Here is a 24,943-nt window from a genome sequence, read left to right as displayed (position 1 = left end):
CAGGTTGGGTTGGTGATCACCTACCAATGGGTGTTTAGCCCCATGAAAAAGGAAACTCATCTAAGACAACTTCCAAGTGGTGCAACTTGCTGCCTTGTGCCTAGTGATTCCCCATCACCCAGAGTTCCACCAGAGATTGGGGGGCTGTAATGGCTCGGGAAAAAGACCCTTCAAGTCTAGCCAGATCTTAAGCCACCCCGGGGTAAGAGGTGCCCAGCTCTCCTATCAGGAATGGCCCGGGATAAGAGGTACTCAGCTCTCCTGTTAGGAATGGCCCGTGCTGCTTTGCTTACAGTGACTTTGTGCTGGCCTTCCAAGGCCCACAGACTGCTTATGTCCTCTAGCAAATCAGAATTGTGCATGTCAACACTGTTTACATACAATTTCAGGGAGTCCATAGACTCCTAACCCTGTGCTGAGAAGCTGTCTTGTAGAAAAGCCAGTCCCATCATTGATTGCCAAGAGATTGGTGTGGACTGAGCAGAACAGTTGCAGTGCTACTCTAGGGAGGGACTCAGGGTTGGGAATGGAGTATTCTGAGAGAGGAGGGTTCCAGCAGCCAAGAGTGTGTGTGTGTGCGTGTATGTGTGTGTATGTGTAATGGGCTGTGATAGAGATACAGGGATTAGAACAGGAGGACAGTGGAGCTCTGAGGAAATCAGCCTGGCCCTGAGTGTTTGAGAAGATCTGCCAGGGGGATGCAGAGCTGGGGAGCACAGCTGGCCTCGGCCAGGGCAACTTTGGAGGGCAGTCCCATCCCAGCCAGGCAGCTCTGGGATCACTTCCTCTGAACCACTCCAGATGGACTAGCAGCCTGGAACCTTGTTTTTCACAGTCGTCACTCCCTGGTGTGACAAAACACATGCTCTACAGTGATAAAATCTGAACATTTAAGCAAATTAAAAATGTTTATTTATATACATTTAAAAATATCTCCCTATATAATAAAAGAAAGTACATTTCATCTGACACTTTCCTTAAGCCACACACACACATCTCCACTGCACTTCTGGTTTGATATGAGACCAGAACAGAGGGAGAGAAGAGGGAAAGGGAGAGTGAATATTTACCATTTGGATTCCTAAGCAGTCATTTTGCCAAGAATCATTCAAAACCCCTCTGGAATTGGGGAGAGGAGATGGTGACAGCAATTGTCAAATGTGCTTGGTTGCCAGACTCCTGGCCAGTTGTATGATCATAAAATTGGAGCTTCAGTGGGTAGATTGATTTATGTGGATAACGTCTTTTAGAAAATGTTGGAGTTTTGGCTGGGCACAGTGGCTCACGCTTGTAATCCCAGCACTTTGGGAGGCGGAGGCAGGCAGATCCCTTGAGCTCAGGAGTTCAAGATCAGCCTGGATAATATAGCAAGACCCCGTCTCTACAAAAAAAATACACAAATTAGCCAGTCATGGTGGCACACACCTGTAGTCCCAGTTACTTGGGAGGCTGAGGTGGGAGGGTCGCTTGAGTTCAGGAAGCGAAGGTTGTGGTGAGCCAAGATGGAGCCACTGCACCTCAGCCTGGGTAATAGAGCAAGACTGTGTCTCAGTTAAAAAAAAAAAAAAGAAAGAAAGAAAAAAAAAAGAAAAGAAAGAAAAAGAAAAGAAAAGAAAATCTTTGAGTTTTGTTGTTTTGTTTGTTTTATGAAAGGGCTGACTTTCCCCACCAGGGCTGTGGGGATGGAGAAGACGATGGCAGAGAGGTACGAGCTAGAGGTCAGAGCCTGGTGAGGTCAGACTCCTAGGTTACAGACATGACTCTGTCTTTACTGACTCACTGAGTGATTTTGCAAATCCTGCCCCTCTGCGCCTCAGTTTCCCCATCTGAAAGGCATGAGCCTAGATCCATTTGCACCTCACAACCCCAGTGACTGCCACGGTGGCTCAGTGTTCGCCCCCTCGTGTGTCTGCCCAAGGGAGGCTAAAGTCCTGGCCCGCTCCCTTCTTCTCCCCCAGAGCTGGGTCCGTGAAGTGGGAGGAGCAGGTGCTGCTAGGAAGGGTCATAAAGAGGCCAGGCTTCTCAGCTCCTGAGCCAACTGCCTCACCCCTGCTCGCTGTCCCTGTGACTCTCTGTGCCTTCCAAAGGGTCTCATGAAACCCAAGTGCCAATGGGAGAGAGTGGTTGAGCAAGGCTGCTGCCTCTTTTGTACAAGATGCATTAACAAGCCCAGGGCAAGGGATGGGGAAGGGTCCTGCCTGGACCTCCTTGGATTCAGGAGCCCTTGGCTTCTGCCTCTCCCAACCATGACCCACAGTCTTCCTAGGTTCATTCCCAATACCCAGTGCATGACTTCACTCCTATGGGACAGTTGCCTCAGGTGTAAAATCAGATGCACAAACCTGTCTTCCCAGACAGTTGGAAATAATTAAAAATTAGATGTTGGATGCAAAAATCCTTCACAATGCACACAGTAGGGCTCCATAAATGCTCCTTCTCTTCACACTCACAGCCACTCTCGGTCCCATATGGGTCAGCAGGCAGGGGGCAGAGGAGACAGGCACCTTCCTCTTGGGTCTGGAGAGTCCCTCGTCTGCTCTTTGTGGCCAGTCTCAAAGTGGAGAGCAGTTTGCTAGGACCTGGGCAGGGGGAGAGGTGGATTGGAACCTGGCCAGGCCTTTACCCAAGTCCATGCTTTGACTTAAACCCCTCCAACCTTTTATCAAGCCCCAGGGGTGGGAGAGAGCAGACCCTTATTCACATCTCTCCCCAAAGGTCTCCCCCACCATGTCAACTGATAGGAAGCCAAACAGATGTATGATTAATGTCTGAACTGGCACACCTGCGAGGGTGAGAACGGCACAATTTGTAATGTATATACTGGTCCACTAGCGTATATCAGTCAGTCCCAGCAAACCAATGTGTGCCATCGCTCCAGCTCATCATTTCCCATCCTAGCCACAGGCTCACTGGACCCTCAGGACATTCTGAGGCAGCCATGCATGGGCTGGCTCATGGCCCATTTTACAGATGTGAAATTAGAACTTTCCAGAAGCCATACTGCTGCTGGACAGGAAACCAGTTATTGATGATCTAAGTTCCAGATCACAGTGACACTGTGGCACTTGCTGTCCCTTCTGCTCACCCAAACCTCCCCATTTTGCTTTCATCTTAAGGAAAGGAGGAGAGTTGAAGACTACTACTAGTCCAAAGGTCCATGAAGCCTGACTCTGTCCCTGGTGTCACTCATTAGCTCCGTGACTTTGAGTAACTTAACTTCCCCGTCCCTCAGCTTCCTCATCTGTAGAATAGGAGTAACAACACCTACCTCTCCAGGCTGAGAAAATAGCATACCTAGTTCAGGACCTGGCACATTTTAGGTGCTCGATAAAAATGGATAGATTAAATAATTGGACTAATGGTGGCGTGGGCAACCCACAGTCAGTGAATAAATGCTAACTGAGCACCTACTAAGTGTCAGGCCCTCTGTGCTGGATGTTTTCTATGCTCCATCTTCCTGAATTGCTCACACTCCTGTGAGGGAGGTGAGATTCTTATCCCCTAAGGTCGCAAGGCAAAGAAGAGGCAGGGGGGTGGGCTGTTACTGGCTGGCCTCCCTCCTGGCCCAACTGTGGAAAGGGAGTCCCAGAGAGGGCAGGTCGCTTGCCCAAGGTCACGCAGGAAGCTGAGGTTTCCGTCGCGAACCCCCCTCCCCACTAGCTCAGGGCCCTCCAATCCGCAGCTCTGCGTGCGGGGGCGCGCGCATCCCCCCGCCGTCCGTCCGTCAGTTGTCTGTCTGGGTGTTACGCGGGCGTAGCCGTGCACCTTTCCCCAGCCTCGGGCGCTGCGCAGGGACAGACAAGGCGTTCACAGCGTCCTGACCGCGCTCCACGCCCGCAGCCGCCAGACGGCAGCGCCTGCGTCCGTGCCCGCCCCAGCCGGTGCGCGGGAGCCGCGGGGGCAAAGGCGCAGCGGCCGGTGGACCATCTCTCGTGCCCTCGATCTCTGCGCTCCGGGGCAGCTGAGTCCCGGCCAACCGCCCTCCAAGATGAAGAAGCTCCAGGGAGCTCACCTTCGCAAGGTAGGGCACGAGGGCGGGGGCCCGGGGCGCACCTGGAGGAGGGTTGGAGAGACCCGCCCCCATCGAGGCCCCTGGGAAAGGTCTGAGGGCGCACCCAGAGCAGCTTCGGGCTCTGGGGAAGGCCCGGCTCAGCTGGATTACAGGGAGGGTCAGGGTCACGGTCTGCGCCCCCACCTCGGCCCCCGCCATCTGGGGTTCGTGATGTAGTATGAAGGGAGCCCTGGTTCACTGGGCCAGGGCTATAAACAGGTGTCTGCAGTCCTGGGAGGCGCGGGGTCGGGGCGGCCGGGGCCCGGCACCCACCTCTCCCTAGTCCCCAATTCCACCCTGCTGCTCCCCGCCAGGGGCTGATTGCTGGGTGTGGGGGGTATTGGGATACCTGAGCGTTGAGCTGGACTCATCTGGGAGGTGGGGAGTGGGAGGCGGTCGTCCATACTGAAGCCGGCTCCCTGAGCCTGCGGGAGGACTCTCTTCTTTCCTGCCTGCTCCCTCCCCGCCCCTTTAGCTTCCCTGCTGAGACCCCAGGCTGCCCCTCTGCAGGTCTGAAAGGAGACAAAGACAGGGAGGGAGCTACCGGAGGCCCGAGGATATGGGCAGTGAAGATGGAAGCTGGTGTGGGAGATTGGCGGTTGGCCCAGACCTCAGGCTCTCCCCACCTTGCCTGGTGGGATTGGACCTCTCAGTCAAGCTGTCAGCATATGAGGAGGGGGAATATTGGGGGAAGTTTTCTGGCTTGTACCAGTCCTAACTAAGGAGTCAGATCTCCTGAGTACTAATTCTGCAGCTGCCACTTGCCTGGTGACTTTGGACAAGTTCATTCTCTAACCTGAACCTCCTCTGGCTCAGCCCCAGCCTGGAGGCACCAAAGCAGGACCCACTGGGTGTGTGAGGTGTGGGAAAGAATGTGAAGGGACTAGTAGACGTGAGAATACTGTTCTCAGGGGCTGGTGTTACCAACCTCCCTACACACGCACACACTGTCACACTCACACTCACTCACACACACTCATTCATTCAAGTTCTCTGCTCTTGGGCAGCTGGGCTTGGAACCACTGTGGTGTGTCTTTTTTTTTTTTTTTTGAGATGGAATCTCGCTTTGTTGCCCAGGCTGGAGTGCAGTGGCACCATCTCAGCTCACTGCAAGCTCTGCCTCCCAGGTTCACACCATTCTCCTGCCTCAGCCTCCCGAGTAGTTGGGACTACAGGCGCCCGCCACCATGCCTGGTTAATTTTTGTATTTTTAGTAGGGACGGGATTTCACCATGTTAGCCGGGATGGTCTCGATCTCCTGACCTTGTGATCCTCCCGCCTCGGTCTCCCAAAGTGCTGGGATTACAGGTGTGAGCCACCGTGCCCGGCCGGTGTGTCTTTTTTATTCACTGACATAAGTGACTTCTTGGGACCATTTGTGAGTCTCTTGGGTCCTGTTTCCATTCTCTTCCACTGTCCTTCTCTTCCCTCTCTGCCTTCCCTCCCCACAAGAGGCCCTGTCCCTCTCTGCTATAGGGCTGCACATTATGTAAATAGCCATGTTTTGTGAAGCGCTTGCTGGGTGCTGGGCTGGAGGGCTAGCAAGCTTTATCTCATTTAATCCTTTAACACTTCTGGGGGCTAGGTCTTAGTAGCCTCACTTTATAAATAAGGCAACTGAGGCACAGAGGGGTGAGACTTACTGCTTACCTGCTGACAGGCTAAGCAACCTAGAGCCAACAGGAGAGAGGGTTGGTTCTAGGTTGCTACCTCCTCTCAGGGTCCTTTCCCTTTTCTCAAGCAAAATGGGACGGGAATGAGAAAATGCCAGGTTTCCGCAAAGGAGCAGCATTGCTCAGAGATGAGCACTGGACTTAGAGTCAGGGCATCTAGGTCCAAATCTTGCTGTGCCTTTAACTTGCTGTTTCACCTTGGGCTCATCCCTTCTTCCTGAAACTCGGTTTCCTAATCTGCACAATGATTAAGTTGGACTCCAGATTCCTATTGTCTCTCTCTGTCCTGAAGAGCCTTGGCTTGGGCAGTCTTGAGTCTCCCAGCCCCTGCTGTGGGTCCCTAAAGGTGAGCATGCAGGTCTGACAAACTCAGCTGTGTGCTCCTGCATGCCCCGGGGTAGGGAGTGGGAGATTCAGGAGTGGGAGCCTTACACCCAGGAAGAAGTATGAAGCAACTCATTCAGCTTCCAACCCTGCCCCAGCTATTTGATTGCTTTCTTCTGTCTCCCAACCAGCCCCATCCTCACTGTGCCAGCCTCCTGGGATTCACCCCGTGGTGGGGTTGGGGACTCCAGTTGGGCTCCTGATTGGCTCAGCTTTGGAGGACCCCATGTCCTGCCCCTGGAGCAGAAGCAGGCTTCCCTCTGATTGGGGGAGGAGGGGAACGAGCTGGCAGCATCCTGCTCATGGAACTCTTGTCACCATGGAAACAGAGAACCAGGACCGCTCCGTGAGCATGGAAAGGGCAGCTTCTCAGGAGGGATCGAGGAGCCTCATTACTGGGACCTCCTGTGAACTGGCCTGAATGGTGCTGGGCTGGACGGGGGCGTGTCTCAGGGTGACAGGCCTGCTCACCACCCAACGCCAAGAACAGTGTCAACTGGCTGCCACTCCATTCCTCCCAGAGCTCACCTGGGAGTGAGAGGTTCCTGAAGGCTGATGCTCACCCAGCCGGAGAGGCAGCCTCAGGGAAAGGGGCATTGGAGGGGAGGGGCGGGTTTCACAGAAGTCTGGGATCTGCTGCTCCTGTCACCTCAGCATGTCCACGATCACAGCTAAAGAACTGCCAGGCATGTGTTTCATCCCTTGCAGCCTAGTTACTTTAAAAACAGCTCTTCATGCTCTGTCATTGTCATCGTCACCCATAATAATGCCTGGCTGTTCCTGTCACCACGGCCCCTGTGGCCAATAGCCAGTTTCTGGCAAAATCAACACTGTGGTCACCATCACTGAGGGTCTCCGAAGGGAGAATGCCCCGTGGACCTCCCACCCACTTTGAAGCATGAAAGGGAACCTTAGGAACAGCTGGCCTCCGCTCCCCTCTGGGCATGCATCTCCCCTCCAGGGACAGCAAGATTATGACTTTCTGAGACAGATCACAGCTTAAGTACCTTCTTCCTGCTCATGAGCCAGAATTCACAAAATTCACCCAGACCTCAGGCTCTCCCTACCTTGCTTAGTGGGGTTAGACCCCCGCAGCCAAGCTGTCAGCATGTGGGGAGGGGGAGTATTGGGGACAGTTTTCTGGCTTATGACTGAAAAGTACCAGTCCTAAACAAGGAGTCAGATCTCCTTTGTTCTCAGTAGGCCCCATTTGAGCCACGGAGCATCAGTGGACTCCCTCCCTCAGGGGAACCCCAGGTCCCTCCAAGTCCTCTCCTTTCTATGCTGCGGGCTCCCAACTTCTTCCTGTTGTCCTCCTATCACCTCTTTTAGGCAGAGCAAGACTCTGTCTCAAAAAAAATAAAATAAAATAAAAAGGACCATCCCTTAATTTGACCTCTGTGTTAGCCAAGCTAAGGTCAGGGTAGCTTTGTTAGTGCCTAAGCTACCCTGCTGGCCCAGTAAGTTTTGGTCGCCGAAAATCCTGAGGCTCTCCTGCATATGACCAGGTTAGTCCAGTCGAGAGCGTTTGATTATCTGGACTGATAGTGTCTTTTCATTTGGCCCCGTTCAATTCCAGAGTCTTGTCTTGAGGTCGCATTTCTGGCCTGGCCTCAGTCTTCTCCCTGACCTCTTTGGTCTCTCTCGTTGGCAGCCTGTCACCCCAGACCTGCTGATGACCCCCAGTGACCAGGGCGATGTTGACCTGGATGTGGACTTTGCTGCAGACAGGGGCAACTGGACAGGAAAGCTGGACTTCCTGCTGTCCTGCATTGGCTACTGTGTAGGCCTGGGGAATGTCTGGCGCTTCCCCTATCGAGCCTACACCAACGGAGGAGGTATGGGCCTGAGGTCCTGTTGGAGAGTGTCTGGGGTGATGGGCCAAGGCCCTGGGGTAGAGTGAGCTTTTCGGTGGCCTCAGCCACTGTCTCCTAGGCGACCTTGGGCAGAATTCATTGAAAGTGGTTTATAGTAACTTGGGGCTGGGAGGAGGGAGTTCACCCTGTCTTGTCCTTCTCATCACCCAAGCCCTTCCTTCCTCCCTCTCATCCCCAGGAAGGATACCCACATGGTTCCCTCTCTAAGGCTGGCCACGCCCTGCACGGTGGGCAGAGGGAGCTGCCTCTGCTTCGTGATAAAGAGCTGTATCTGCCTTGCCGATGATCACTGCTCTTTCAGTGTTCTCCCCACCTCTTCCTTCCCCCACCTCCTCCTGAGCTGTGCTGCATCAATCATTCCCTCTCTTGCATCTCCAATCTTTCCTCCTCTCTTGGTTCCTTCCATTCAGGCTGCAAACACAAAGTCTCCCATCTTAAACAAATTTTCTTTCGCCCCTGCTTCTCCATCAAGTGACTGTTCCAAGTCTCATTAGCAAAAGCTAGGGCTGAGCACTCACCACCTGTCAGGCCCTGGGTTTGGTGCTTTCTGTGCCCATCTCATTTAACCCTGGTGATGACCCTATTGGGTAGGCACCATGGATACGATGAGGTAGCTGAAACTTGAAGAGACCAGCGTCCTTGCCCAAGGTCACAGGGTGGCAGACTCAACATTCCAATCCAGAACTGTCTCCTCCCTGGCCAGTGTGCTCTCACCAGTACTCTGTATCTCCTCCTGTCTCTAGCAAACTCTTGAAGGAAGCATATATTGAGAAAGTGCGAGAAATCCAAATAAAGCTAGAGATGAAGCAAAGAAAGGATAAATTTACATGACTAGGATGTGTGGGACTGGAGCTGGCCTCTGAAGCTCCAGGACCTTGAAGATACCCATGGTGTCTCTCGGCAAGCACTCTCCCCATGTCACTACTCTTCCTCTCTGTGTGCTGGCCTCATTTTGTCCTGAGACAGGCTTCCTCCCCGCAGTTGGTGAGGGGCAGGCCTCGGGGGGGAGGTGGCCGCAGACAACTCTGCAATGACTTCATCCTCAGATAGGTTTAGCAACCCAAGAGCTTTGCAGAACTGCTCTGTCTGAATGAATCTATACAGAATTGCAGGGAAGGTCTCTGATAAGCCTGGCTTTGGACAGGTGCTCACTGAGGAAGGTGGAGAGGGCGGTGAACTCCCTCCTCCCAGCCCCAGGTTATGATAAACCACTTCCAACTAATTCTGCCCAAGGTCGCCTAGGAGGGGGTTGGTTGATGTGACTGGCAGCCCTTCCAGAGCCATATGGTGGTGGGCAGTTCTCTAAAGAAGTGACTGCCAATATGAGAATCAAAGGGGAAGGGCTGTGGGCCCACGGAACCACAGGTGGCAGTCACAAGTATCTGAGGCGACGTGGTGGGGAGGGGCAGGCAGATAGAGTGGAGCCAGATTCTGAAGGGTGCTGGTTCTGTACTGAGGAGTCTGCACTTTCTTCAGTAGGAAATTCACACGTTCTCTCCCTCATTCATTCATTCACTCCCTCAGCAGGCGTTTCTCAGCGTCTGCGCTGAGCCCAGCACTGTTCTGGGCACTGGGGCTCCAGAGGTGAGTAAATCCCTGCTGGCCACTCTGGCCCTCAGCAGTCTGGTGTAGAAGAGAAGAAACCTACAGTGTTCCATCAGGTCTGAGGGGGCGTCTGCAGGCCAGGGGAGGGGTGGGGCTAGAGCTGGGCTTTTGGGGGAGCTGCCCCCAAGGCCCTTGCTGACCACCCCGCTCCCGGCAGGCGCCTTCCTCGTGCCCTACTTCCTCATGCTGGCCATCTGTGGCATCCCCCTCTTCTTCCTGGAGCTCTCCCTGGGCCAGTTCTCCAGCCTAGGGCCACTGGCTGTCTGGAAAATCAGTCCCCTCTTCAAAGGTGAGGCCTCAGTGGTCCCCAGGGAGGAAAGGGCTCAGGGCCTGGGGGAGGCAGGGAGGTTGCCCCCAGAACCCCCACAAGCTCCAGGCAGAGATGGAAGTGAAGCCCAGAAAGCCACCAGCTCCCCGGAGGCCACCCCACCCAGCTGGCAGAGGGCTTGGCCTGGGCAGCCCAGCAGCCTCTCCCCACACCAGGCGCCGGCGCAGCCATGCTGCTCATCGTGGGCCTGGTGGCCGTCTACTACAACATGATCATCGCCTACGTGCTCTTCTACCTCTTCGCCTCCCTCACCAGCGACCTACCGTGGGAGCACTGTGGCAATTGGTGGAACACAGAACTCTGCCTGGAGCACAGAGGCTCCAAGGATGGCAACGGGGCCCTGCCCCTCAACCTCACCTGCACCGTCAGCCCCAGTGAGGAGTACTGGAGGTCAGGCAGCTGCTGGCCCCGCAGCATCTGAGGGGACCCTGCACCACTGAGGGTGGCCAGAGGGCATTCCCAAGGGGCTCAGCATGCACCACCAAGATGAGCTCAGGTGCTGGTGGCAGGTGGACTCTGGCTTCTAATCCCAGCTCTTCACCTGACCAGTTGTGTGCCCTTGAACAATTTATTTGGCTTCTGTTGCTTTATCTGTAGCATGAGGGCAATAATACTGGGTATGTCAGAAAGGTTGTAGTGAAGATTAAAGGAGAGAAAGCATATATTAATAAATTGTGCAGTCCAGTCTGGTGGATAGTAAGTGCTCAATACATACTAGCTGAGAATGATGATGATGATGATACTAGTAATAGTAACATTATGAAGTCTCAGTTTCCTCCTCTGTAACAGGGGTTGGTAACAGTACCTGCTTCATAAGATGTTATCCAGTTAGTGATTTAACCCACTCATTCATTCTTTTAATAAATATTTATTGAGCAACTGCTATATCATAGGTAAAGCACTTAGCATAAGGCCAGGACTGTACATAGTAAGGACCATCTCAGACTTCTCTAAGAGAGATAGGACTATGATAGAGTAAGGGATCGTCATCAGAATTAAACAACATAATGCAGGTGAAACCGTTATCACAGTGCCAGGCACATGGTAGGTCCTGGGAACGGTGGGTGTTAGAAGGATGTTGCACTCATCAGCCTATCCCAATGCCCCATTTTATGGTCAATAAAACAAAGCCTTGTCACTGCATTCTGCCTTTAAAAAAAGAGAGAAAGAAAGAAAGAGAGAGAGAAGAAAGAAAGAAAGAGAGAGAGAGAAAGAAAAGCCTGGAGGCTTGCTCAGTATTGCTCAGTAGTTAGTGATAGAGATAATACTGACACTAAGGACTCCTGGGTCCTGATCCTGTTCTGGATCATTCTAAAATAGCCTGGTCCCTAGGTGGTACTGTTGGCTGGCCAGAGAACACAGACCCTATAACCCCACCCGCTCACCTACAAAGGACTGCTGTTAGGAGATTTTTCCCAGATAGGCTCCGTGTCTTGAAATGTTTTGGTATTTAACCTGCATGCAGTACATAGTTCATTCATTTGTCCACTTCAAGTCCATCTGAAGTGTCCACACCTGCTGAAGAGTTTATCTGACCAGTGGGAAAGAATCAGCCTGAGTTTGCAGCTTAAAGCCAAAGGATTTGATGCAGTCACTGGCAACTGCCAGGGTGGTCTCCATGGCCATGCCACAGCCCACTGCATCAGTCTGGATGCAGGCAGGAGGCAGATGGATTGTCAGAGGGTTTCACTGAAGGGAGTTTAGTGAAGGGACTTTTCAGAGGGTCATGGAAGCCACAGCGAAAAGTGAAGCATCAGTGACTAGCAACCAGGAGAGCTGTCACCACCCCCGAACCTAGGAGGCAATGGGAGGGAACCAGGGGAGAATCGGAGCCTTGGAAGAGGGGCTGCCTAAAAAACACAGTCATGGCCAGGCCCTGGATGGGGTGTGTGTGTGTGTGTGTGTGTGTGTGTGTGTGGTATACACATGTATATGCAAATACCCAGACCCCTCATTCCTCTCCGAACTCCAGTCTCCCGCTGTTGCCTCCCATTAGCCAAACCCACATGGGAGCTGAAGAGGAAGGGTGGTCTCGCACTCCTATCCTCAAGCGATCTTGCCTCCTCAGCCTCCCAAAGCTGAGGAAGGGGTAAGGTCTGCTGAGGCCAGCCTCCTGCGTCAGAGTTGGTTGGAGAAGGATGGAGAGGGACCAAGAGGATGTCAAGTGGAGAACGGCAGTAGAGCCTTGTGAGCTGGACATGGGTTGACTCCATGTCTGTGGAGCCTGGCGGGGTGACCAAGGGACACTGAGACCTTTGTCTCCCACAGCCGCTACGTCCTCCACATCCAAGGCAGCCAGGGCATCGGCAGCCCTGGGGAGATCCGCTGGAACCTCTGCCTCTGCCTGCTGCTGGCCTGGGTCATCGTGTTCCTCTGTATCCTCAAGGGTGTGAAGTCTTCTGGCAAGGTGACGTTCGGGAGGCCCCGGAGGCCTGAGGGGCTGGATGGGGTGAAGGTTTCCTGGAGAAGGCGGGGCATGGACTGAGCATGAGAAGATGAAGAGACTTCAGCTGGGAGAAGGGAGAGAGCCTTGAGGCTGGGGGATGAGGGCTGCTTGAAAAGAGACATGGAGGTGAGAACACATAGGAGCAAGGCTGCTTTACTAGACTGGAAGCTCACCAAGGCAGGGTCTGCACTCAGCTGTATCCTGACCCAGTGCATGGCACTTTGACTGAGCTCAGCAAGAATTTGTTGAACACTTGGAGTGTGAGTACATGAGTTAGGGCTCTTTGAGATGCGGGTGACCAGAACCCAGTTACCACACTCAGTTGGAAAGTCCAGAGGGTGTGCTTCAGGCACAGCTGGGTCTAGGGGTTCAATCAGTGTCATCAGGAAACTGGTTCTCTGGGTCTCTCAGTAGTGCTTCCTTCCAGGCTGGCTTCCTTCTGAGGCTTCATTCTTCGTGAGGTTGCCCCAGCAGCTCTAGGCATACGTCTAAGCTTGGTAAAGGGTTGTTTTCCCCAGTTCACAAGTATTTTAGAATTGAGTCTCACTGGCTGAGCAGGGCTGTGCATCCATCCCTAAATTAATCCCTGTGGCCGGGGGGATGGAATGCTCTGCTTGGCTGGGCGTGGGTCATATATCCACCCCTGGAGCTGGGAATGGAGTCACCTCCATGGTGGGACAGTCAGGTACTGTTACATGAAAAAGGCAAACTAGAGACTGGAAGACAAAGCCACGGATGTCTACTGTAGGTGATGAAGGGGTGGAAAGGACGATAAAGCTGTTTTGAAAAAACTCAGGGCAGGAGGTGGTGGCTCAAGCCTTTAATCCCAGCACTTTGGGAGGCCGAGGTGGGTGGATCACCTGAGGTCAGGAATTCAAGACCAGCCTGGCCAACACGGTGAAACCCTGTCTCTACTAAAAATACAAAAATTAGCCAGGCATGATGGCAGGTGCCTGTAATCCCAGCTACTCAGGAGGCTGAGATGGGAGAATTGCTTGAACCCGGGAGATGGTGGTTGCAGTGAGCAGAGAGATTGCATCACTGCACTCCAGCCTGGGAGGCTAAGTGACACTCTGTCTCAAAAAAAAAAAAAAAAAAAAGAAAAGAAAAGAAAAGAAAAAACTCAAAAACCTTCAGGATGGTTTGCCCAATCATTGATAAATCAGAACTGTTTCCTCTGCATGGTGCAGCCGATAGCAGAAGTGGGAACAGAGCCATTTAAGACAAAAAAGACAGGGTAGAAACCATATAGAAAGAGAGGAGAGGTTATGGTCAAAGCCAAGGCAGTGAGGATGTTGAGACTTGATGATGTTTGCTGAAGGGGTGACTGGAGGTTTGGGAAAGAAGGAGAGAGGGAGGAGTGAGTTTGGGAATGTTGAATGTCTGAGGATGATGCAGAGTGGGTTTGCCAGCGCAGGGAGTGGACACGGGGAGGAGGAGGCCTTTGTAAGCAACAATGGCTGTCTGGAGCAGGGGCTGCAGTGGACATGGTCTCATGGCCTTGGGAAGCAAGGTGGTGGTGCTTTGCCGATGCTGGGTGTGTGAAGGGAGGAGGGAAGCCTCACAAATGAAGGCTGGTTCCTAGCTTGGGCTACCACAAGGCTGGGGAGGCAAGTGACACAGATGAGTTTACAAGGAGTGGCACTGAGGGAAGGTCCCCAATGCCATCAGCTCCTTACTTACCATCTCTCAGGTGGTGTATTTCACGGCCACGTTCCCCTACCTCATCCTGCTCATGCTGCTGGTCCGCGGAGTCACCCTCCCAGGGGCCTGGAAGGGCATCCAGTTCTATCTCACCCCCCAGTTCCACCACCTGTTGTCTTCCAAGGTGAGCCCCTCGGGGCGGGGTGCAGAGGGAGGGGCCAGGCCTGAGCTGGAGAGTAGAAAGAGGGCTCCCTAGGACACCCCAGTACCAGGCATTCTGCTCAGCCCTCCTTGTGTCTTTTTAATTTATTATTATTATTATTTTATTTTTAAATTGATAGGTAAAATTGTATGTATTTATCATGCACAACGTGATATTTTGAAGCATATGTATGTGGGGGAACTGTTAAATCTAGCTAATTAGCATATGTATTATCTCACATAATTATCATTTTTGTGGTGAGAACACAACATCCACTCTCTTAGCATTCTCCAAGAATACAATATATTGTCACTAACTGCATATTATACTTCATTTATTATTCTTAACAATCCTGTAAACATTATCCTCCTTGTTTTACAGAGGAATAAACTGAGGCTCAAAGGAGTTTTTAATAACCTTAAGGTCATACAGCTAGGGGATCGCAGACCAGGGATCCCAGCCCAGATCTGTGTGACTGTAAACCCCAAGGAGGGCATTAGTGACGATGGTGATAACAATGGTACTGACAGCTGACATTAATATTTATTGACTGGTGACTGTGCCTGACCTTGCCCTAGTGTTTTACATGCATGTGTGTAGTGATTTAATCCGTACTCCTCCCATGAACTAGGCACTATTCCTATCCCCTCATTACAGATGGGGATCCTGCGGTCCAGAGGGGTGACCTGGCTTGCTCAGGCTGCACAGCTAGACAGTGGTGAAGCTGGGGTCCAAATCCAGATGCCAGGATTCCAGAAAGGAAGTAAAGGGGTTATGCAGGCTTATTGCCAATACAAATCTCCTGAATACTTTACATTAGGCTCTGTGTCCTTCAGAACTGGACCAAGCTTAGAGACCATCTTCTAGATCCTGGGTGGGAAACTGAGGCCTGCAGAGGTGAAGGGACTTGCCCATGTCCCACTGTGTAAGTGTTGGGGCAGGCTTTGCTCCTGGTCCACGTCACTTGTGAGCCAGGCTGGTGACCACGCCATCCCTGGAGCTGTCACACCGTCTTCATTCACTGCCTTCCTTCTCTGTCCTTGACCCTCCACACACCCTCCCTTTCCATCCTTCCTGGCACAGGTGTGGATTGAAGCTGCTCTTCAGATCTTCTATTCCCTGGGTGTGGGCTTCGGAGGGCTCCTCACCTTTGCCTCCTACAACACATTTCACCAGAACATCTATAGGTCAGTGTCCCACAGCCTCCCAGACCCTGGGGTCCAAAGCAGGGAGGAGAGTGGCTGGCCAGGGAGGGCCTCAGAGGCTGAAAGGAAGGCCTACTCACACTGGCCCGCACCTGGACTTCTTCTGGTAGAGACACTTTCATCGTCACTCTGGGCAACGCCATCACCAGCATCCTGGCTGGCTTTGCCATCTTCTCCGTGCTGGGCTACATGTCTCAGGAGCTGGGCGTGCCTGTGGACCAAGTAGCCAAAGCAGGTGGGCAGGCTGCCTGGCCTCAGTGGGGTGAGCATGTGTGTTGGGTAGAGATGGGGCTGGGCTGGTGGACCAGCAAGATTATGGATGGGGGCCAGGCGTGGTGGCTCACGCCTGTGATCCCAGCACTTTGGGAGGCCAAGGTGGGCGGATCACTTGAGGTCAGGAGTTCGAGACCAGCCTAATCAACATGGTGAGTCGTCTCTACTAAAAATACAAAAATTAGCCGGGCATGGTGGCACATGCCTGTAATCCCAGTACTCAGGAGGCTGAGTCAGGAGAATCGCTTGAACCCTGGAGGTGGAGGTTGCAATGAGCCGAGATCGGGTCACTGCACTCTAGCCTGGGCAACAGAGCAAGACTCTGCCTCAAAAAAAGGGGCCGGGGGTGGTGGCTCACGCCTATAATCCCAGCACTTTGGGAGGCTGAGGTGGGTGAATCACGAGGTCAGGAGATTGAGACCATCCTGGTTAACGCAGTGAAACCCCATCTCTACTAAAATACAAAAAATATTAGCCGGGCGTGGTGGTGGGCGCCTGTAGTCCCAGCTATTCTGGAGGCTGAGACAGGAGAATGGCATGAACCCAGGAGGCGGAGCTTGCAGTGAGCCGAGATCGTGCCACTGCACTCCAGCCTGGGCGACAGAGCGAGACTCTGTCTCAAAAAAAAAAAAAAAAAAAAAGATTGTGGATGGGTATGTCATGTGTGTGCATATGCACACATGTGCATGCACAGGAACACGTCCTAGCTGGTTTCTGGTGGTCCATGTGCAAGGGGATGGGTGAGCAAAGGAGTGTGCATTAACCCATGTCTGGAGGTAAATGAGTTTCTGCGCAAGATTGTCATGTTCTGTGCTTTGGTTGCACAAATAAGTCACCTTGTGTGTGTAGGTGTCTATGTGCAAGTGAAAAGGGTGAGAATGGTCATGTGAATCACTGTGTCTTTTGCCAGTGGATGCATGTAAATGTGCGTTAGTGGTATTGTTTGTACCGATAACTGCATACATAAGTATATTTCAATGAGGTTTTATACTGGGGTCTTGTGTTTGTTTATCAACCTATGTTCACTGAGTACCTGCAATGTGCTGGCCTAGGTCCTGGGAGTTAAGGAAGTGTCAGAGGGTGCGTTTAAGTGGGCATCTCTGAGTTAGATGAAACAAGTGGCCCAAATGAGTGTAAGTGGCCATGCGTGTCTGCATGTGCATATGGGAGCCCACCGCATGCCCCAAGCTGCTGACCCCCTGTGCCTTTGGCCCAGGCCCTGGCCTGGCCTTTGTCGTCTACCCACAGGCCATGACCATGCTGCCTCTGTCGCCCTTCTGGTCCTTTCTCTTCTTCTTCATGCTTCTGACTCTCGGCCTGGACAGCCAGGTGAGCCTCATCTGTGGCAGCAGGCACTGTGTGTGTGTGTGTGGTGGGGATAGAACTCTGACCCCAGCCCCTCCTCTCTCCCAGTTTGCTTTCCTGGAGACCATTGTAACAGCTGTGACGGATGAGTTCCCGTACTACCTGCGGCCCAAGAAGGTGGTGTTCTCAGGGCTCATCTGCGTGGCCATGTACCTGATGGGGCTGATCCTCACCACCGATGTGAGTGGCGCTGCAGGGAGGATGGCAGGTGGGCGGGACAAGGGCAGAGGCCTGCAACGAGATCTCTGGCCCAGCTGAGCAGTTGCTGGGCCCCCTCCATCTTCCTCTTTGCAGGGAACCCAGTCCCTCCCCATCCCTATCTCCCAAGGGAGGCAGCTTGGCCTTGTGATTCAGAGTCCTGGCTGTGGAGATTTAGTCTGCAAGATCTGGGTTCAAACCTTACTCCTGCACTTGCTGAGGGGGCTTCAGGATAAATGATTTCCCCTCCCTGAGCCTGTTTTTCCTCGTCGGTAAAAGGAGGATTCTATAATAGACGACTGTCATGGAACTCAGATAAGACGAGGCCTGGAAGGGCTGGGCTGGCAGCCAGCTGTCGCCCTGTCATCTTGTGCTCCCCGTCAGCATGTCTGCTTCCTACTCACTTCTTGCCAGGAGAAGGGGCTGCAGCAGAGAGCGAGGCCCGGGGAGGGGACACCAGAACTGTGCTTGTGTTTTAGGGGGGCATGTACTGGCTGGTCCTTCTGGATGACTACAGCGCCAGCTTTGGGCTGCTGGTGGTGGTGATCACCACATGCCTTGCCGTGACACGGGTGTATGGTGAGAAGAGCCGTGGGAGGCGGAGTCGAGCTCTCTGCAGTGGGAGAACGGGAGTCTACCCTGGGGCCCCCCAGTACCTGGGTCCCTGGTCCCAAGGGCCAGGGTTTCCAGGGGGGGCAGCTGGGGGAGGGGGGGGGCTGCTGGCACTTGTGGGGCCGGTGGGTGGGGCCATTCCTCCTCCCCTCCCCTGTGCAGGCATTCAAAGGTTCTGCCGAGACATCCACATGATGCTGGGCTTCAAGCCGGGCCTCTACTTCAGGGCCTGCTGGCTGTTCCTGTCCCCAGCCACGCTCTTGGTAACTGGGGAGGGAGGGAGGGAGGGTTGCTGGCTGGGGCCCCAGAACTGAGAGCGGGAGTCCCCTCTGCACATTCAGTCTGGTAGGGCCACCCTGGCCCACAGTGGAGGGCTCTGGGGTGGGCACCAGAATCCCAGTCCATCCCTTCCCCTGATGTTCCCAGCTTTTGTAGCTGTGCTGGGCCTGGCCCTAGTTCAGTTGGTTAAATGGGTGGGTCTTTCCCAGGCCCAAGGACCTCAGGATTGGAGCCTTTAGGCTGTGATTTCTGTCTTGAGGTTGGAGCAGCTAAGGGATTGGGGTGCTTCAGAACTGGGCTGCTGCAGGCCTTGGTGTTGGGTCAGCTTCGAGCTGGGCTGGCTCAAGCCTTGCAAAGGCTCCAGAGATGGACCACTTCAGGTTCCGGTACAGCTTAGGATCCTGGGTAGCTCTGGGCTGGACTGTCTCAGGCCTTGGGCCGGCACTAGGCTGGGCTACCTCGGGCCTTAAGGCAGTTTAGACAAAAGCCCGCAGTGATGCTGGGAGTCCCCACTCTGCAGGCCCTGCTGGTGTATAGCATCGTCAAGTACCAGCCCTCAGAGTATGGCAGCTACCGCTTCCCACCCTGGGCTGAGCTGCTGGGCATCCTGATGGGCCTGCTGTCCTGCCTCATGATCCCAGCTGGCATGCTGGTGGCTGTGCTTCGAGAAGAGGGCTCATTCTGGGAGGTGAGTCTGCCCACCCTGCCCACTCTCAACCTTCCTGACCTGTGGCTTGACCCTGGGTCCCCCTGCTAGAACAGAAGATATATGCACCCACCCCTTATCCAGCTTCTTTTAGCCTGAGGAGATCTGCCTGGGCTGAGGCAGATTCAGGGGCTGGAGTCCTGCCCTGTGGCACTTTGTACCACATGAAGCCTTGGGGGAGGGGGTGGCATAATCTAAAGACCACTGTTAACCAGGGACTGGCCTCAGGTCCCACCATGGGTTGGGAGTGGATCAGGTCTTGAACTCAGGTCACCAGCCCAGAGCTTACTTCTGGAACTCAGCGTCAAATGGTGACAGTGAGGGACCTCAGAGGGCAGGCTGTCACCCTACTCCTGTGCCCAGGAGTCCTGCTGTGTCCCACTGGTGGATGGGGATAGAATGATGGTGTGAGCCCTGCCCATGCCTAGGGTTTTGGGGAGGGACTCAGACGAACATGGAGAGTACACTCTGTTTGCCACAGGGTCTGAGGCGTTGGAAGAGGGGAGTAGTGACCCTTTGTGGGCCAGCAGAAGTGGTGTGGTCTGAGCCTCACTGTATCCTCTGAACACTGAGGCCTGCACTTCTGCCACCGCTGGTGTGGAGTTCTCTGGTGGCAAGAGGCCATCATCATGAATGCAGCTTTAGTGAGCCCGATGGATGGCATCCAGAGAGAGCCTGGAGGCACCCACAACACACACATCCCACCAGAAGTGTGCTGGAGCCAGCTAGCACTGGTTCATGAGAGCTAATCCTTAAATATTCAGGAATGTGTGAGCTAGGTGTTAAACCATTGGTAGCTAGGAATTGGCAACGGTGGAGATATTTACACCATAGAAAATGGCTATAAAGCGGGCCTCCCCTGCACCCCTCCCCATAGTCTGCTTACCAGCACACTGCTGTCTCTCCTCCACTTCCCCCATGTAGCTCCTGCCCCTCAGCTGCCCCCACCACAAGGCTCCACCTGCAGGGGTTGCTCAGGAGCCAGAAGTGGTTTATGCCTCCTCCATCCTGCTGCCAGACCACAGGGGGCAGCCTGGAGTCTAACCTCTGCACTGCCTCCAATTGCTGGGTGACTTGGGGCAAACTCCTTCCCTTCTCTGAACCTCAGGAGCTCCACCTCTGCTCCTTGCTTGAGAGCCAGGGTACCTGCAAAGGCAAGTAATAGAGGGGAGTTGCTCAGGGTGGAGGCTCCAGCTCCCAGGAAGCTCATGGTCCCCAAGCCTTGCTAATGAGCCACTAGGAATGCTGGGCTCCCCAGCAGTCACCACCGCCCTGCTGCCCTGCTGCCCTGCCCCACAGCCAGGGGGAAGGGGCATGTTTTGGGGGGCCTGAGAGGAGTGGTGTGCACTGCGGAGGAGGCATTCCCCAGCTCAGGAGTGCCAGCTTCAGAGGCCAGGGCTTCCAGCACAGACCCTAGGATCGGAATCCTGCCCTGCCATTTGCCAGCCTCGTGGCCCTAAGCAAGTTACTGCACTTCCCTGAACCTCAGCTTCTCTGTCTTTATTTTTATTTTATTTTAATTTAATTTAATTTTTTTTTTTTTTTTTTTTTTTTTTGAGACAGAGTCTTGCTCTGTCACCCAGGCTGGAGTGCAGTGCAGTGGAGACAATAAGCATAGTATCCAATAGGCAGGTTTTTTTTTTTTCGGTCTTTTTTTGTTTGTTTTTTCAGACAGTTTCGCTCTATCACCCAGGCTGGAGTGCAGTGGCGCCATCTTGGCTCACTGCAACCTCCATCTCCCGGTTCAAGTGATTCTCCTGCCACAGCCTCTCAAGTAGCTGGGATAACAGGCACCTGCCACCACGTCCAGTTAATTTCTGTATTTTTAGTGGAGACGGGGCCAGGCTGGTCTTAAACTCCTGGCCTCAAGTGATCTGGGCACTTCGGCCTCCCAAAGTGCTGGGATTAAGTGTCTGTGTCTTTAAAATGGAGAGGGTGATACCTACTTTTAGGCCTGTTACGAGAAGAAAAGAAGCTTATCAATATAGTCTCCATTGTGAAAGGCAGAAAAGCAAAGTATTTTAAAGGTTCAGGATGGGGTCAGGACGGGTTCAAATCCCAGTGTCACCACTTCCCACCTGTGTGACCTTGGCCAACTTAACCGATCTCTCTGAGCTTTAACACTCAGATAATATCAGTGCAGGCAGATGGTAAAAGTAGTAATACCGCTCTCATCAGGACACTGTAAAGATTAAATTAGCCACTGCTTAGCACAGAGCTGGAGTGCAGTGGGTGCTCAATTTTAGGCCAGGGGTTCCCACAGGGGGTGATTTTGCCATTGGGGGACATTTGGCAAGGTCTGGAGACATTGTTGGCTGTCATGGAGGGGAGAGGGGTACAAGGAGGAGTGTTCCTGTCATCTAGTGGGCATAGTTCAGGGATGCTGCTAAACAGCCTTCCATGCACAGGACAGCGCCTATAACAGAGAATTCTCTAGACCCAAAACGTCAGGAGCACTCAGGTTTAGAAACTTTGGTCTGAGCACCCCTGTTTTCAGCTGGAAACAAATCTAAGTCCTTGTTCTCAGGGAGCTTGTATTTTATTGTGGGGGACAGGCAATAAACAAATACGTAAAGGTAAGTTCTGCACTTTAAAAAAAAGGAATACAGGAATTAAGGGGGAATGGTACTTTGGCCAGGATCGTCAGAGAAGACCTCTCTGAGGAGGTGACAGATCTGACTAACTGGACAGGGTGATCCATGTCGGTATCTAGGGTGAGAGCATTCCAGGCAGAAAGGCAACGTGTGCAAAGGCCCTGAGGCAGGGGGCTGGCATGTTTGAGAATAGCATGGAGGCCAGTGCTGTGGCTGGAGCAGAGGGGGTGGAGAGAACTGGCAGAGCTGATATCAGGGAGGTAGACAGGGGCCGGGAGCTGGAGGCCCTGGTGCACACTTTGGATTTCATTTCCAGTGAGATGTGCAGTCATTGGCAGGCTTCTGAGCAGTGGGGTAGCGTGCTCCCAACACATCTTCCTAAGTATCGCTGTGCTGTGAGTACCGAGCTGTGGGAGACCCCGGGTAAAGGCATTATACACGGTATCTCCCTTTGAACCTGCCCAGTGGGCTGCCCAAATGTTAATTGCTTCCTTTCTTTAAGGACACAGGGGCTCTCTCTTCTCCCTCGCAGGACAGGCAGAGGGCTTTGGGAATGTGGTTGAGGAAGAAGGAGCTCTGGAATCTCCAGGCTTAGTCATCATCTTAGTCATGAAAACTGGGGCTCCATGAGGGAAAGGTCAGAGGCAGAAGGAGGCAGGTCGGGGCTGAAAGAAACCAAGAAAGCCAGCTGCAAGCCCACCTCAGTTCTCTTGCTCTTTTCCAAAAGCCCCCAGATTCTTAAGACTCAGCATTTAGGGAAAGGCTCCTAGATCATCATTCAGACGCTCTAAGGAGGGGCCTGGCACGTAATTATAGCAACAGCCGCCACTTCCCAGGCCTTACCCTGTTCCCAGCACCCTGCTAAGTGCGTCATCTCAGTGCCTTCACAACAACCCTATGACAGGACTGGGATTCCCGCATTACAGACCAGGAAGCAGACACCCAGAGCCGAGCAGCATTGCCAAGAGCCATCCAACTTGCAAGTGGTAGAACAGGATTCTCACCGAAGCAGGTGGATCCCTCCCCTGGGGAAGTCATAGTGCCCCCACCTTCCCCGCCAGGGGGCTGTGGCCAGGACTCGCCCAGCGATGTGGTCAGGTCTTTGCTGGGTGCCTGGCCACAGTGAACACTCCACCAGTGCTGCCTGTTTCCTGTTTTCACTGCTCTCGTTGCTTTGCTGCAGCGGCTCCAACAGGCCAGCCGGCCGGCCATGGACTGGGGACCATCCCTGGAGGAGAACCGGACGGGCATGTATGTGGCCACGCTGGCTGGGAGCCAGTCACCAAAGCCACTGATGGTGCACATGCGCAAGTACGGGGGCATCACCAGCTTCGAGAACACGGCCATCGAGGTGGACCGTGAGATTGCAGAGGAGGAAGAGTCGATGATGTGAGGCAGGAGGCAGGTGGGCCTCACAGTCCCTTCTTAGAAGCCTGCAAAGGTCAGCTGTGCCCTCTGGGATTCTGAGAGGCTATGGGGGGCTGCCATAAAGATGCCAGTCCCCCAGTGGGGGTCCCTCTTGCAGCCTCTGCCTCTCCTGAAACCTCTGACAACCCCCTACACGCACAGGCATACTCAGACCCACCCAGAGCTGAGAATGATCCAACTCAGCCCTACTTTGCAGATGGACATATTGAGGCCAGGAGGGGAGGGACTTGCCCTGGGTCTCATGGCAGAGGGGACTTGACCCCACACCTCCTGACCAGTCAGCTCCCTTTCCCATAGGGCAGCCAGCACCACCTGCTCATCTCTATTCAGGGCCTACACCCCTCCCTGTTTAGGGGGAGCCTGTCCCCACGCACCTCAGCACAACCAGAATCTGGAGCTGGGCAGGGAGGGTAGGGCCATAGAGGCTCTTGAGGCTCCGAGGTCCTGGGGATCAAGGGTCAATGAGTTCCATGGGAAGAAGGATCCCTGGGGGCTCCTGTGTGCAGGACTCCTGAAGGAGGTGGGAGCTGAGGGCCCTGGAGGATGGGGACGTTTGCAGAGAGAGGAAGAAGAGGGCAGGGTCGGGAGGAGCTCTGGGCCAGAGGATGCTGAGCTGCCTGGGCAGAGACCAAGAGGGTTGGAGACACTGATTTTACCAGGTTACAGGAGGGTTTAAGACAGAAGGAAAACTAACAGAGGGGAGCCAGGGATGATGGGGTGGGTAGGGGATTTGCATGATGAAGAATATCATTCTGGGTCTGTGCAGGGTGGATTGGAGGGGACAGGGTGGAGTGGGGAGGCCTGTGCAAAGTGGGAAAAGGGTGCCAGTGGCCTGAGCCAGGGCGCTGGGGCTGCGGGTAGGGACAGGAGGCCCCAGCACTTCAGAGAAAGGCCACCCCTTCACCCACTGGACCCCAAGCCGCACAAGCTGGGGAGGTAGGAAGGGTCACTGTGAAGGCCCAGGGCCCCTCTCTTCCCATCTCCCTTGTCCTGGTGGCCTGCAGTGTCTCCTCCAGTTCAGGAGCTGCTAGAAAGCTGGCCTTGGTTGCTGGTGACAGGGAAACCATGAGACTAGGAGGTGGCCTACACACATGGCTGGCTGGTCCCGAGGTCACCCACCCTGCTCCAGGACATGTGCCCTGGGCCTGGTGTAGGGGTAGAGGCAGAGGGCAGAGGGTAGCCCTTGGTACTGTGGGTCCCTCAGAGAGGAGGGTGGGGTGCAGAAATGCCTCAGCACGGCTTATGCACACAGCATTCTCCCGTGGGACAGGGCTCCCTCGTGCAACTGTGGCCAGCCTCTATGCCTGTCTCTCGCTGTGTCCCCCCATCCCCTTGTGTTCTGTTGGTTTATTGTTAATAAATATCAAATGAGGTCATGCTCCTTACCCTGTCTCCTTACTGCTGAGAGCCATGAGGTGGGCAGCACAGGGCTCCCCAGCTCCCACTGGACAGGGGAGGAAACAGGCTCTGCTCCCTCCTTCCCCCAGCTCTCCTGGCTTCTGCCCTGGGTCTGACATTTCCCTATGGCAGTGGGGGGTGGGTAGGGCTCAGAAAGGAAGACAACTCCGGGCCCTTAGAGACCACTTCGTTCCCTGTCACACAGACAGACAAACCGAGGCCCACGGAGGGAAGGAAGCTTGCTCAAGGTGGCCCAGCCAAGCCGAGCAGAGCCTGGGGTGGTGCGGCCAGCAAAGCAGAGCCCATGAGCCTGCTGCCTTCCTTCCTCTCCCGCTCCGCCTCAGCCCTGCCTGCAGGTGAAGGCTGGAGCTGAAGACCAGGGTTAGGAGGAGCCAAGAGTTTCCCAGGCCGGAAGAATCTCCGGGTTCCACCCACCCCCTCCTGGCAGGGCCTTGTCATATAAAAGAGCCCCAGGGCCTTTCAAATGCGAGGCCCAGGTGTTTGCAAAGGCTTTGATTGGGGGTGGAAAGGAAGGGCGGCTGCATATTTCAGATATTAATAAATTCCCCCTAACAAAGGGCCAGGCCCCCCTCCCACTCCTCTTTGTTTGGGGCTCTGGGTGAGGGGAAAGAGATGAATTTGCTAATTTGCAAAGCGTGTGAGAATGGCCTTCAG

At 53.9% G+C, this 24,943-nt stretch overlaps 1 protein-coding gene across 7 annotated transcripts; it reads left to right on the top strand.

Moving 5' to 3' along the window:
• The first annotated feature begins 3,722 nt into the window (after positions 1-3,722).
• Positions 3,723-24,255, top strand: LOC105466871 (solute carrier family 6 member 7). Of its 7 annotated transcripts, none has more exons than XM_071098226.1 (15): positions 3,758-4,021; positions 7,763-7,946; positions 9,748-9,879; positions 10,074-10,308; positions 12,187-12,325; positions 14,058-14,192; positions 15,294-15,397; positions 15,526-15,650; positions 16,905-17,017; positions 17,102-17,233; positions 17,731-17,830; positions 18,026-18,126; positions 18,663-18,830; positions 22,347-22,454; positions 22,626-24,255. In XM_071098226.1, exons 1-15 carry the CDS (start codon positions 3,989-3,991, stop codon positions 22,833-22,835), a joined length of 2,019 nt encoding a protein of 672 aa, XP_070954327.1. In that variant the 5' UTR covers positions 3,758-3,988; the 3' UTR covers positions 22,836-24,255. The 7 variants fall into 7 exon arrangements, 6 of the variants coding, with proteins under 6 accessions (XP_011714311.1, XP_070954331.1, XP_070954327.1 ...); XR_011624577.1 differs by lacking the exon at positions 22,626-24,255 and adding an exon at positions 21,759-21,837 and having other exon boundaries at positions 3,759-4,021; XM_071098227.1 differs by lacking the exon at positions 3,758-4,021 and adding an exon at positions 9,510-9,569 and having other exon boundaries at positions 7,808-7,946.
• The last annotated feature ends 688 nt before the right edge of the window (positions 24,256-24,943 follow it).

The sequence above is a fragment of the Macaca nemestrina genome, chromosome 6 (genome assembly GCF_043159975.1).
Source record: "Macaca nemestrina isolate mMacNem1 chromosome 6, mMacNem.hap1, whole genome shotgun sequence".
Taxonomy (NCBI): Eukaryota; Metazoa; Chordata; class Mammalia; order Primates; family Cercopithecidae; genus Macaca; species Macaca nemestrina.
The sequence above is the reverse complement of the archived record's forward strand: the minus strand, read 5'-3'. Positions and strand labels throughout refer to the sequence as shown.

Coding starts and splice junctions, on each gene's coding strand:
- LOC105466871 (XM_071098226.1), top strand. CDS start 3,989: ATGAAGAAGCTCCAGGGAGCTCACCTTCGCAAG. Junction 12,326..14,057: donor GTGTGAAGTCTTCTGGCAAG/GTGACGTTCGGG, acceptor ACCATCTCTCAG/GTGGTGTATTTCACGGCCAC. Junction 14,193..15,293: donor ACCACCTGTTGTCTTCCAAG/GTGAGCCCCTCG, acceptor TTCCTGGCACAG/GTGTGGATTGAAGCTGCTCT.